The 14,850-nt window shown below is 44.6% G+C and overlaps 1 protein-coding gene across 1 annotated transcript in view; it reads right to left on the bottom strand.

Annotated features, from left to right (window-relative positions):
- Positions 1 to 343: 343 nt before the first annotated feature.
- Positions 344 to 14,850, bottom strand: part of LOC124606417 (trypsin Blo t 3-like) — a 186,617-nt gene continuing 172,110 nt past the window's right edge. Inside the window, exon 6 of the mRNA XM_047138398.1 lies at positions 344 to 466. Coding sequence (XP_046994354.1) covers positions 344 to 466 — 123 coding nt within the window. The remainder of the gene's footprint in view (positions 467 to 14,850) is intronic.

Raw genomic sequence — 14,850 nt, 5'->3', positions numbered from 1 at the left:
AACTCAAGTGGCAGACTCTGCAAGAGAGGCGCTCTGCATCGCGGTGTAGCTTGCTCGTCAGGTTTCGAGAGGGTGCGTTTCTGGATGAGGTATGGAATATATTGCTTCCCCCTACTTATACCTCCCGAGGAGACCACGAATGTAAAATTAGAGAGATTCGAGCGCGCACGGAGGCTTTCAGACAGTCGTTCTTCCCGCGAACCATACGCGACTGGAACAGGAAAGGGAGGTAATGACAGTGGCACGTAAAGTGCCCTCGGCCACACACCGTTGCGTGGCGTGCGGAGTAGAAATGTAGTTGTAGATGTAGATGAGCCGTAGCAGGCTACGAGGTGAGCGGTACTCACTGAAGGCGAGAAGCGATGCAGTGGGCCGCGGTGAGCGCCCAGTACTGGTTGAGCACGACGCCTCCGCACGCATGGCGGTACGAGGGCGGCTCTTCCGGCCGCTGCACCTGCACCGACAGCTGCAGACATTGCCACAGGTTACTCTGACATCCGGGCCAACAGCGTGTAACACTCCCCAGGCCGATGTACCACTCTGTAACATGCCCTCTGCGCAATGACAAACCCCAACTGGACCCCTTAGACTGTCTGGTAAGCGGTAGATTTACAGGTGTGCGTGGCAGGTCCTGTTTGTGACTTACCTGCGCGGTGGCAGTGTAGGCAGACTCCGCACTTTCTCGACCTGTAATCTTACCTGCCCTTACCTGCAGTTCAGCTGCTCGTATGTTATTCGCCACCCTGTGGATTCTGGACTTAGCAAATACGTAGAACTAAGGTTTTGAGGAGGAATTCCGGTGCTACTAAACAATGCAACACAGCTCTGATTAGAAGCATAAACAGGGTGGTTCGTTGATAGTGACTGGGCCAAATATCTCACGAAATAAGCATCAAACGATAAAACTACAAAGAACGAAACTCATCTAGCTTGAAGGGGGACACCAGACGGCGCTATGGTTGGCCCGCTACATGGTGCTACCAAAGGTCAAACTGATATCAACTGCGTTTTTTTTTTTAAATAGGAACCCCCATTTTTTATTACATATTCGTGTAGTACGTAGAGAAATATGAATTTCTTGGTTGGACCACTTTTTTCGCTTTGTAATAGATGGCGCTGTAATAGTCACAAACGTGTAAGTACGTGGTATCACGTAACATTCCGCCAGTGCGGACTGTATTTGCTTCGTGATACATTACCCGTGTTAAAATGGACCGTTTACCAATTTCGAAAAAGGTCGATATCGTGTTGATGTATGGCTATTGTGATCAAAATGCCCAACGGGCGTGTGCTATGTATGCTGCTCGGTATCCTGGACGACATCATCCAAGTGTCCGGACCGTTCGCCGGATAGTTACGTTATTTAAGGACACATGTAAAACGTCACCACGACCTGCAACAAATGATGATGCCCAAGCAGGTGTTTTAGCTGCTGTCGCGGCTAATCCGCACATCAGTAGCAGACAAATTGTGCGAGAACCGGGAATCTCAAAAACGTCGGTGTTGAGAATGCTACATCAACATCGATTGCACCCGTACCATATTTCTATGCACCAGGAACTGCATGGCGACGACTTTGCACGTCGTGTACAGTTCTGCCACTGAGCACAAGAGAAGTTATGGGACGATGACAGATTTTTTGGACGCATTCTATTTAGCGACGAAGCGTCATTCACCAACAGCGGTAACGCAAACCGGCATAATATGCACTATTGGCCAACGGAAAATCCACGATGGCTGCGACAAGTGTAACATCAGCGACCTTGGCGGGTTAATGTATGGTGCGGAATGATGGGAGGAAGGATAATTGGCCCCCATTTTATCGATGGCATCTAAATGGTGCAATGAATGCTGATTTCCTGCATAATGTTCTACCGATGTTAGTACAAGATGTTTCACTGCATGACAAAATGGCGATGTACTTCCAACACGATGGATGTCCGGCACATAGCTCGCGTGCGGTTGAAGCGGTATTGAAAAACAAATTCCTGACAGGTGGATTAGTCGTCGAAGCACCATACCATGGCCCGCACGTTCACTGGATCTGACGTCCCCGGATTTCTTTCTGTGGGGAAAGTTGAAGGATATTTGCTATCGTGATCCACCGACGAAGCCTGACAACATGCGTTAGCGCATTGTCAATGCATGTGCGAACATTACGGAAGGCGAACTACTCGCTATTGAGAGGAATATCGTTACACGTATTGCCAAATGGATTGAGTTTGACGGACATCGTTTTGAGCATTTATTGCATTAATGTGGTATTTACACGTAATCACGCTGTAACGCGTTCCCAGAAATGATAAGTTCACAAAGGTACATGTATCACATTGGAACAACCGAAATAAAATGTTCAAACGTAACTACATTCTGTATTTTAATTTAAAAAACCTACTTGTTACCAACTGTTCGTCTAAAACTGTGAGCCATATGTTTGTGACTATTACAGCGCCATCGATCACAGAGCGAAAGAAGTGGTCCAACTAAAACATTCATATTTCTTTACCTACACGAATATGTAATAAAAATGTGGGTTCCTATTTAAAAAAAAAACGCAATTGATGTCCGTTTGACCTATGGCAGCGCGATCTAGCCGGCCAACCATAGCGCCACCTCTTTTCCCCCTTCAAGCTAGACGAGTTTCGTTCTTTGTAGTTTTTTCGTTTGACGCTTATTCCGTGAGATATTTGGCCCGATCACGATGAATGGACCAACCAGTATATTCCAGAGACACGTTCGCCTCAAAATCCGTTGATACAATTTATCACAAACGAGTAGCAAAATCGTAGTTTTCCCTCCAGAATCCAGCCAGATAGCGGTCAGATGGAAATGCCTCTCTAAGTGGGTCTAAGACCACTGTCGGATACCGATTTCCTTTGGTTGTTGTCTCAATCAGGCTAATTCCAGTTGTGATCGTTTTAATATCATTCACTCAGCTGTCACGCGGGTCTTTTAGTGCACAAGGCCAGGATCTTGTATTACCGGATGCCACGGAACTCAGTCTTTACTTACACTTGACACCCCACATAAAAATAAGCATGATCATACCCAATTGGTAATAATGATCATTGGCAGAGAACAAAAACAGTATTGCAACAGCAGGAGCATCACAGCAACTGACTTACCGTGTTCTATGACTGTCGTGCTGTTACATGCACTAAGCTTTGCTCAAGTTACTATTTGCGTCTATACCTGAGTATTGTCACGTATTAAGATAAACATTCATTCAGAGTCAAAATAACTTCACCACCTACGCGAATGTTACTTTGTCACGGTATTATTCAGATTTACCAAAAAAGCAAAGCTTAGTTGGTAACCTTGCGGGAGCGCAAATGCTGGCCATCCGTACCGCTCCCCGGTCTAACCGCTAGTCCTTAACAATGGCGAGCTGTGCGCTCCTCCTCCCCCACTAAAACGCTTGTGACGTCAGCCACCGTGTCTGCCCTTAAAACGGACACATTTTACCTTATACTTTCCCTGTGGCTTTCTGCGCAAATACACTTTTAATTTACACTCTTCTGAAAATTTTACTCTGGCTCTCTGCTCTAATTTAAGTTTTTTTCAAACGAACTACTTTTTTACCCTTTGGCAGCTTCTGTTCGGACCAGTCCTCCTCCTTCATCCCCAAGGAGAGTACGCCTGTGGATGCTGCGTCGTATTTCTAAGCTAACCCTGGCTTTTCTGTGTCCTTCCGCCTTCACGTTTTTGCAAGTCACCGTGCTGGCCTACCGCGCCCGACTCGACTCTTATCGTAACCCTTCGGCAAGCTACGTCCGCTCTGGCCCTCCATCTGTCTGGCATCCCGCTGCATTCTAATCGGAGCTCGCTTAATTAAAAAGGCTACAACTTTAGTTTCATTGCCCATACAAGAACCGGGTTTCTATCTGAAGCCTTAGGTATCACATGAAGTTCTTAAAAGCATTGCTTATCTGAAGCGTGGTCATTCTTGCACAGCACAGTGCCACGTTTCAAGCAGGTCGATCACAACAGCACCCAACAAGCCCAGACCACAGCATCGCCTACTCATTTAATTTCCAACAAACTTTCCGGACTTCACAGCTAGCTCCATCGCTATTGCATTCACCATGTGCTTACGTGAACGGTAGAATAAATTGTTAACAATTCTACAATATTATTTATTCATTTCCTGCGAAAAATGTATAGTGCAAAGTACATTACACTAAATTAATCACACACCTAATAATCATACGAGGGCGTGCTAAAATTTTTTAAAATAAAGCAAATGTTAACATTCTGCATCTTTATTCTTCATATCTACGTATTTATTCCTCAACATAGCCACCCTGGCGACGGATAAATATCTCTCAACGAGAGGCCAGTTTGTTGATACAGTCACTGTAGAACGTTTGGCTTTGTTGACGGACCAACAGCCTCACCTTAGCTTGCACCAGTCCGTCACTATTAAAGTGAAGTGTTCTAAGGTGTTCTTGTAAGTTATGGAATCAGATGGGACTCGGATGGGGCTGAGTCGGATCTGTATAGAGGATGATCGATGGCAGTGAACTTTAAGGTGTAGGATTGTTGCAGATGTCGCAGCGCTCGTGTGTGATCTGGTGTTCTCATGCTGGACGAGAGGGTGGACGAACTCTTCAAATTCGAAACTCAATTACAGCACGCTGTTTTTCAAGCAACGACATAGTTGCGTTACACGCCGCCACGTTACACGCTACAATTTCGAGCCCTCTAGCGGCAGAAGACTGAAAATATTTAGATATGACAAATAAACAATGTAGAATGTTAATAACATTTATTTTATTTAGACCTTTCAGATTGTTCACACAAAAATGCAGAGGAACTACTTTTCAGCAAGCCCTCATAGTTACAATAACAAATTCATATACAGTTGTGGCATTCAACACTATTTGTACGAGTATACGTCCTTTGAATGAACAACATTGATGTGAGCAATCACAGTTCTACTGGTGCTTTGTTCACACAGTTACTACTTATTCTAAATGATCTAGACTATGCGGAAAATTGAAGAAAAGTAACTAAAAGACAGTAAGAGAAAAGAAGACATAGAAAGTAGGAAGAGGTATGAGTTAAGTCACTTTGTAGTCTTGGAATGTACACAGAGTCCACACCCCACGGTCAGTTGCTCACATTCAGTTACTATCCGCTTCTAAGAAAAAATGGCTCAAATGGCTCTGAGCTCTATGGGACTTAACATCTATGGTCATCAGTCCCCTAGAACTTAGAACTACTTAAACCTAACTAACCTAAGGACATCACACAACACCCAGCCATCACGAGGCAGAGAAAATCCCTGACCCCGCCGGGAATCGAACCCGGGAACCCGGGCGTGGGAAGCGAGAACGCTACCGCACGACCATGAGCTGCGGGCCGCTTCTAAGAGGTCCTACAAGTATGGCTCTGCAGCATTTTCTCCACTTACACGACTGTTGTTAGTACTAACTCAGAAAAGTTGTAATACTATATAAAGATAGAATAGAATTTTGCGTTGATGGTGTTATAATAGTAGTTATTTCTATCAGTATTTTATGGATATTGTCAGGAGGACAGATTTTAGAATGGAGTCGTCGAGTTATACAAATCTGGCCACCATTTTCTTCATTTGTAAGTTTACTTGTGTAAGTAGGCTGTTTATGTTTTCTTGTTGGCAACGTTACGTAGCGCTCTATATGAAAATCACTGGCTGTGCTGTGTGAAGTCTGTGGCTAGTTAGCATTGTTGTCTGCCACTGTAGTGTTGGGCAGCGGCAGCTGGATGTGAACAGCGCGTAGCGTTGCGCAGTTGGAGGTGAGCCGCCAGCAGTGGTGACTATTAAGGTAAATACAGTGTTTGTTCTCTATTAATATCTTTCATTTGCTAACTATCCCTATCAGTAGTTAGTGCCTTCCATAGTTTGAATCTTTTATTTAGCTGGCAGTAGTGGCGCTAGCTGTATTGCAGTAGTTCGAGTAACCAAGATTTTTGTGAGGTAAGCGATTTGTGAATCGCATGGGTTAATGTTAGTCAGGGCCATTCTTTCGTAGGGATTTTTTGAAAGTCAGATTGCGTTGCGCCAAAAATATTGTGTGTCAGTTTAAGCACAGTCTCGTAAAATTGTTCAAAGGGGACGTTTCATATGGATCCTGGCAGGGTCGCCATATGAAACGTCCACTTTGAACAATTTTACGAGACTGTGCTTAAACTGACACACAATATTTTTGGCGCAACGCAATCTGACTTTCAAAAAATTCCTACGAAAGAATGGCCCTGACTAACATTAACCTATGCGTTTCACAAATCGCTTCCCTCACAAAAATCTTGGTTACTCGAACTACTGCAATACAGCGAGCGCCACAACTGCCAGCTAAATAAAAGATTCAAACTATGGAAGGCACTAACTACTGATAGGGACAGTTAGCAAATGAAAGATATTAATAGAGAACAAACACTGTATTTACCTTAATAGTCATAATATATATAGCAGTTCATGACAAATTTCAAAACTCCGCCAACTCTCTCCCCACATCCACCACTGCTGGCGGCTCACCTCCAACTGCGCAACGCTACGCGCTGTTCACATCCAGCTGCCGCTGCCCAACACTACAATGGCAGACAACAATGCTAACTAGCCACAGACTTCACACAGCACAGCCAGTGATTTTCGTATAGAGCGCTACGTAACGTTGTCAACAAGAAAACATAAACAGCCTACTTACACTTGTAGCTGCGTAGTGTGTATTTTTATGTCTAATATTATTCTACGTATGTGTAGTTTCGTAACTACTTTGGTATTATGTGTTACCATGTCTTAGTCTGTCTCTGCTTCAACTTCTATTTTTGTACCACTACATGATGCTTCATTTTCTCTATCATCACTGCTTTCGTTTAGTGTTATCGTTATGTTTGGTTAATAAAAGTGGCTCTAAGAACTATGGGACTTAACATCTGACGTCACCAGTCCCCTAGACTTAGAACTACTTGAACCTAACTAACCTAAGGACATCACACACATCCATGCCAGAGGCAAGGTTCGAACCTGCAACCGCAGCAGCAGCAGCGCGGTTCCGGACTGAAGTGCCCAGAACCGCTAGACCACAACGGCCGGCGGAAAGCAGTGAGTTTAAGACTGGCCTTCATGTAGTGGTATCCGTACACTACGAGCAGTTACTTCGTTTAGTCAAAAGTAAGTTAAACGATTCTAGTCATCAAGGTTGACAACACGTCTATCTGGATCGTGTTAATTTATGCTTATGCACTGAACTGAAGAACGTGGAAAAAGATACCGTGTATTGTTTTGTGAGTATTATGATAGTCGCATGGTTATACTCAGACTCGGCGACGGTTACTGTAGTTAATGATTTCAGACTGGCTCTGTGATAGGACTGACTCCCAAAACACATTTACCTTATTTTGGTTTGTATTAATAAATAAGGTCTTAAGTCTTTACTGTAGCATCGTAACAGTATTCCCACGTAAGCCACTGAGAAATTCAGTGTATTTAGATCGCATGTCAGTAGCCACGACCTAAGGAGAAGAAATTCGAGACAGTTTTAGAAGAGACGTGGTAAGCAAGCATTCTGCTGATGACTTAAGATTTATCTCTGTGCTTCATTCAATGTAGCTCACCACATGCTGTCTTTCGCAAACTACAATCTGCGTGGTTAGTGTGTTCGACGTAGTAATATGTCACTGCAGGAACATTTCTTCTCGTTCAGTTACTTGATAAGAGAGGAAACCTACAGTATGAAGAACCAAAATTCAGGGGAAAATAGAAACGAAATCAAGGATCACAGACGCCCTACCCCTTATGAGCGGATGGAAGAAATAGCTTAGATCTGGTGACAAGAATAGATCGCACTTCTAGCAATGAATATGAATTAGGGTTAACAAAGTAAAGACAAGAAGAATACGTGAAAGTGAAATGACGGAGAGTTTAACTTCAAAATTATCAACAACGCGTTGTTGGAAGAAGTAAAAAAGTTCTCTTGTCTATGAAATAACAGTACACAGGATGCCCGAAAGAAGGAAGATATCAGTGTTGAAGAAGGCTTTCCCCAGTAACAAAAACATCTTATGGACGAGATACTGATTTGTAAATGAAGAAGAAGCTACTGAAAGTGTTCATCTGGAGCACAGCACTCCATTGAAGTGAAACGTCGGCCTTCGGAAATCTGTGGAAGGAAAAAACTGGTAGAACACGTATGTAATACTATTAAAACTTTGGAAAATAAAGTGAACAGATTAAATGCGAAATGAAGGATGAAAAGTTCGTCCTCATCCGTCGTCTCGAAACTTCTGTAGTGTCTGGTGAAGGTCCTCGCGACCGCGACCGGAGTATGAACCCTTAGCCCCTTTGTTGCGGGAGACAAATCACGAATCAAGTTGCTCCATTAAGTTCCGCCGTAACGTTTGTTAGCAGATCTGGATAATTCCTATGCACTGCTACACAAATGCTATCAAGCTAAGTCAGGGTCGCCAGCCTAGCTTTGAACCACGATACAGGGTTAAAATAGTCACTTCCTCTAGAGCATTAATCAGTGGCCTGTAGCAATCCCTTTGTTCTCAAGAGATTTCCAAATCCGATCACTAAAATGGACAGCTAACACAGCAATCAATGTAAACGCCGCCACCAACCGGTTTCTAGCAGTTCCTCTGTAAACAACGTAGGATCATAGTCGTCTAATGTTAAAGATGATGTAGACATACGGAAGAACTCCACAGTTCAAATGTCCATTTAAGCAAAGCGCAGTTCCCTGTTTCCTAATAATCTTAGACAAGTCTGCTTCGCTCGCCAAACAGCACTTCCACGCTCGGTTAGGCGGCATTTTCTACACAGTCCGGGTGCACTCGGTAAACATCAAAACCATCTCGGAAACAGGCAACTGACTAAAACGTTTCAAACATCTGCACCCGGGAACACACTTCCGAGCACTTTCTGAACTGAAACTTCCTGGCAGATTAAAACTGTATGCAAGACCGAGACTCGAACTCTGGACTTTCGCGGGCAATTGTCTACCAACTAAGCTACTAAATCACGACTCACGATTCGCCCTTACAGCTTTACTACGGCCAGTACCTCATCTCCCACCTTGCAAATTTCGCAGAAATTCTGTGAAACGTACAAGACTAGCACTCCTGGAAGAAATGATATATTGAGCCATGGCTTGGCCACAGCCTGGAGAATATTTCGAGATTGAAATTTTAATTCTGCAGCGGAGGAATATGCACTGTTATGAAACTTCCTGGAATATTAAAACTGTCTGGAAATATCCTCTAGGCTGTGGCTTTCCAGGAAAGCTAGTCTTGCAAGTTTTGCAGGTGAGCTTCTGTGAAGTTTGGAACGTGGGAGATGAGGTGCTGGCGGAAATAAAGCTATGAGGCCGTGTCCTGGGGCCTGCTTGGGTAGCTCAGTCAATAGAGCACTTGCCTGCGAAAGGCAAATATCCCGAGTTCGAGTCTCGGTGCGTCACACAGTTTTAATTTGCCAAGAAGTTTCGTAACAGCGCACACTTCGCTGCAGAGTGAAAATTTCATGCTAGACTTTCTTGACTTTCTACTGCTAGAGAAGTACCTTACTAATCCCCGACCACAGACTTCCGAAATACACACCTGCACACCACCTCCGCCCCAGACGGCCCAACTCGCCTCTTGCACCCTACTATGGCGGCCGCCCGACACCCTCGATTTCGCGATCTGCTGACGGGTCTACGATACTTGCTTCGCAGGTAGATTTTCGACCAGTCAGGCTCCAGAGCAGCAAGCAACCACAGGGATTGGTCATTTCCTGTTAAAGTTCATAATACCACTATGAAGTGCTGCTGCCTGCCTGCCGACGGTTTTAAAGGGCGCTAGAAAATCTTTGCCACTGTGTGGGAAACACTCGCCTTTATAAACCGCCAGGTTGGGCCAGGCCACCACCCTCTTAGCTGGATTAGCGAAACCCAGCCCTTTGTCTTCAGGCTCGAGGATTGTCGCAGTCCCACGGGCACGAAAACTGGCGCCGCAGTTCACAAGAGCACCAGAACTAGCCGGCGGGCGCGGTGTGTAGATGATATGTTACAAGTCATAGTGAAAATGATGGGTAAGGAAAGAAGTTAATGAAAAGTCTGCATAAGAAGATAGGATGAGATATTGGGACGTATGCTGCGGTATCTGGAAATAGTAAACTTGGCGTTGAAAAGAGCATTTTTGTTATGGTCTTCAATCCGAAGACTCGTCTGATGCAGCTCTCCATGCTACTCTATCCCTTCCAAGCTTCATCATCTCCGAATAACTGCAGCAAATTACACCCTTCTGAATGTGCTTACTGTGGTCATCGTTTGGTCCCCCTCTACGATTTTTATTCCCGGTCCCCGACACGAATCCACCCGGCGGATTTGTGTCGAGGTCCGGTGAACCGGCCAGTCTGTGGATGGTTTTTAGGCGGTTTTCCATCTGCTTCGGCGAATGCGGGCTGGTTTCCCTTATTCCGCCTCAGTTACACTATGTCGGCGATTGCTGCGCAAACAAGTTCTCCACGTACGCGTACACCACCATTACTCTACCACGCAAACTTAGGGGTTACACTCGTCTGGTATGAGACGTTCCCTGGGGGGTTTATCGGGGGCCGAACCGCACAATATCCATGGGTTCGGTGTGGGGCGGCGGAGGGGTGAAGTGGACTGCGGTAGTTGTCGTGGGGTTGTGGACCACTGCGGCTGCGGCGGGGACGGAGCCTCTCCGTCGTTTCTAGGTCCCCGGTTAACATACTATACCATACCATCAGTTATTTTGCTGCCCTAATAGCAAAACTCATCTATTGCTTTAGGCGTACTAGAGGGGAAATATAATAGAGGCAGTCCAAGATTAGAAAGAACAAAACAGATTCATGTACATTTTGGGTATAGCAGTTTTGTAGATAAGGAAAGATCGGCACAAGTGAGGGAAAGACGGAAGATAGTATTTAAGTAGGAGAAATACTGACTTCTCTATGAACTACCTCCCTGACAAAAAAAGTAAAGCATCCAGAGGACATGGTCAGAGGTCAGTGTAAATTTGTACACATATAGACCACCAGCGAGCATGTAAATAATGACACTTGCAGTTCTCTTTGTCAGGTAGAACAGCCACAAGAGTATATTATCATTGTTGTGCTTGTGTTGCTTCCAGCCCTGGTAGAATATATAAGGAGGGCGAACAGTGTCAGATATTGAGTGATCACTGTGAAGGACACGTAGATGCCGTGTACTCGTGTGAGACAGCGTGATCAGCTCCCAACATACGAGATTTGAAAAGGGCTGGCTTTCTGGTTGGCTGGTCAAATAGTACGTTATTTAGATCTGTGGGGCGTTCGAATGCGACAATGGCCCAATGCATGGGAACGTATGGGTGGACATACTCATCGTCAAGGTTACGGTAGACCCTCTGGCCACCACTATTGGCGATTGCCGTACTTTGCATCAAGCATTTCTTAACCCCTTCACATCTGTGCCTGTCACCTGACAACAAAACGTTCTGTTTCATCCTGCACCATTGGCTGGAGACTAACAGCAGACAGATTAGAGAATTACTGTCTCAAGCATAGGTTGCAGTTAAAACCCCAACTAAAATAGCTGAATTTGTAAGGTGATATTTTCGGTTTTCATATTCTATGACTGAGGACAACTGTGTAAGTTGAAATGACATGTTTAATGTCTCAATATTAGCATAGAAATACACGCTTTTACACAGTTTATCATGTGACAATGTTAAAACAGTTGTCAGGCTAACGCATCTCCTCAACATCAAAAAGTGAAATAATCCTAGACACAACAATATTAAATATTAACTCTCAGAAAGTTAAATTATACTAAACACGGCAATATTAAAGTTTAGCTAGATGTTTCTTTACAAAATTATTCTTATGATTTCGTTATGGTGTTGGTCAGTACTACGATAAATCAGCCAATTTCGGTTCATAGTTCAGTACTATTTTTAGGATGACAGTCTAGTCTACGGTGGATGGATAGTTATGTGACAAATTAAGCAAAAGATTACTCAAGGTCGCTCGAGTTTACAGTGGACGCAAGCTGGTGAACCAACATGTTTACACCTCTTTACGCGGTATTTACCTTAAGCTGCGATGAGCTGTCATCTGCTAGGGTGCTCTCTCTCTCTGAAATTTCTATAAAAACTTATTAAAAACCTTTGCTGAATTTTCCAGCAGAAACTCTCCCTGCATTTCTCATTATGAGAGAAAACCTGTACTCAACCCTAGTCCTAGAATATGGCTATATACATATGCATGGCAGGAGCAGCTTGCATATTATATGCCCTCTCAGTTCTGGAAAGAACAATTGACTAATTGGCTGGTTCGTTTCTCCACAGTTGGAGCTAAATGTTGCTACAGCTAATTTCTAGTTGGATGTCAGCCGCTGTGAACGCAGTGTTCACACAAATTACTCCTCTGCCTCGTACAGAGCGTTATGTGCTCCGTTCTGCACTACACGCCAGTTCAGAGAAGAGTCCCCACAAAATGTCCGTCTTGTCTTTCTCATAACCGAACTGTCTCCACACCTGGGTTCTTTCTTTCTTCACGTCACAGCTTTTTTCGACCAATAGGAGCGTTCCTCTTATTTTGTGGAAACTCTCTCTACCAATCTCAAGGGACCTATTATTAAACTGCATCAAAACTTTGGCTCTTTAATCATTCCTTGTACGTTTACACTAATAGGACGTTTTGTATCCGCGCCAGACGTCAAAATGCTAATGGCTCAAATGGCTCTGAGCACTATGGGACTTAACATCTGACGTCAAAATGCGTACGTTGTCTCTCACGTGTGTACTACTCGCTGGACACGTGATCGAAAATGCGTTACTGGTCATGTTAGTATCCATTTGGAATTCTAAAATGCAGTTTTTAAAAGCTTGCTTTCCTGTCCTCCCTCAGAAGGTCCATTAACTCGCTCTCCCCTTCTGAGTCTCCTGGTCGGTGGTTGACCTGGCTTGGGATGCCCCTTTAAGTGATTTCCGTTGTATCTCCTGTAGTGCGGCCTCGCGTCTGCATTCGCCCCTCTGAATTCCAAAGTAAACGCCTCTCGCTGCTTGTTGAACCTTCTGCTCATAGACATGCATTATATAGGAACGGTGTTTTAATTACCGTCGATTAAGTGTCATCCATTTTTGCATTACATACTGATAGGCAAACTTGCTCATAACCGCCGAATTAAGTTAGGTGTCATATTCACCTTCCCGTTGCGATGTATAAAGCTCTCATGTAAGGTGCGAAGCTGACCATTTATTCTGCCACCTTTCAATTTGACCAGGAAGCAATGACTGCTGATGAATCGCGTCGTGTTGGGTACTGATCATTGTCTGAGAGTATTGCAGCGACCTGGGGAGATTATCCTTGCTTCCAGCGTTTTGAAGAGGCCCAGCAGTGTCGCTCCTGATGTCACGGTGTGGAGAGCCATCGGGTATAAATTCAGATCACAGCTGGAAGCGATTGAGGGAACTCTGCCGGCACGACAGTATGTCACGGACAATCTGCATAGTGCCGTTTTTCAGTAGGATAATGCTTGTCCGCACATGGCACGTATACATGCTGTTGAAGTACTCGAGTAGTAAGCAAGATTCCCAGGTGTGTCCCTGATAGAACATGTGTGGGACCTATTCGGATGGCAACTCTGTCCCCAGGGTCAGTATCCAGGGTATAAAAGACAAGTTACAACAGTTGTGGGCCAGCTTGCCTCAGAAGACGATACAAACGGCATTATGACACTTTTTCCAACCGAATTATTGCGTGTCTTGGCCATCTGCGGTGCAAGGTCATACTGATTAGTGGACTCACAGTGCGAAGTTCTCTGTAAATTTGACACGATTTTTAATCATACACTATTCCAAACCGCTAAATGTTATTTCATTTCATCCTCGTTTCCTGAGCTAATATACAGAGGTGTCCAAAAGTAAAGAAACAAATCGCTGCTTCCCCGTTCTGTGTGTAGTTCACGACATAATCGTACAAACTATCAACAGATGTTCGTACGATCGTATTTTAATCAGAAGATGGCATTCCGATCAACGGACAACCACGCCAACAATGATCTCAGGACACCTATCAAACGAGGCAGTGTATGTCGGATAGTTCCACAGCCACAATCGCTGTGCATACAGTCACAGTGCAGTATGGCACAGAGAAGATGCGTACCAGATTCTCTTCGATGGAGTACCATATCAAAAATGGATGCAGGACAGTCGCAAACTGATGGGCCATGATGGCTTAAAGTGAACCGTTCCGTTGTTTCTTGGATGTGGCGACAGTTTATAGAGACCAAAATTGTATCTCAAAGACCAGGGAAAGGCGGACCACATGTGGCGTCGGAAAGAGAGGACCGTTATTTGGCTGTAAAGGCACGACGGTGCCGCCTTAATACTGCACGGTAACTGGCGTCTGACCTCGCAGCATCCACTGGATGTGTTCTATCGAGGCAAACGGTGTACAGAAGGCTTCGGCAGAATGGCCTTTACTGTCGGAGACTTTCTGAATGTGTACCTATGACGCGTCTTAACAGAAAGGAACGTCTAGAAAGAAGTCGTCAACATGCCACCTGGAGAGGGTCGATGTTCTTTCCACAGATGAGCCCCTATTTGCTCTGGGAGTGATTCTCGACGGATTCTCATCTGAAGGTAACATGGAACACTGTTTCGGGATCCAAACATTATGGAAAGAGACTGATATAGAGGAGGATCACTAATAGTGCGGGCAGTGATTATATTGACTACTGGAACACCTCTTTAGGAATATGTACGGGTGTATCAACAAGGTTTAACTGCTGTCAGGTATCGTGACATCATCTTGGAACCCCACGTGTGGTTGATGCGAGGTGCTGTGGGTCCAGACGTCATATTACGGACAATAAT

The sequence above is a fragment of the Schistocerca americana genome, chromosome 3, assembly GCF_021461395.2.
Source record: "Schistocerca americana isolate TAMUIC-IGC-003095 chromosome 3, iqSchAmer2.1, whole genome shotgun sequence".
NCBI classification, from domain to species: domain Eukaryota; kingdom Metazoa; phylum Arthropoda; class Insecta; order Orthoptera; family Acrididae; genus Schistocerca; species Schistocerca americana.
Note: the sequence above shows the minus strand (reverse complement) of the source record. Positions and strands in the feature narration are given on the sequence as shown.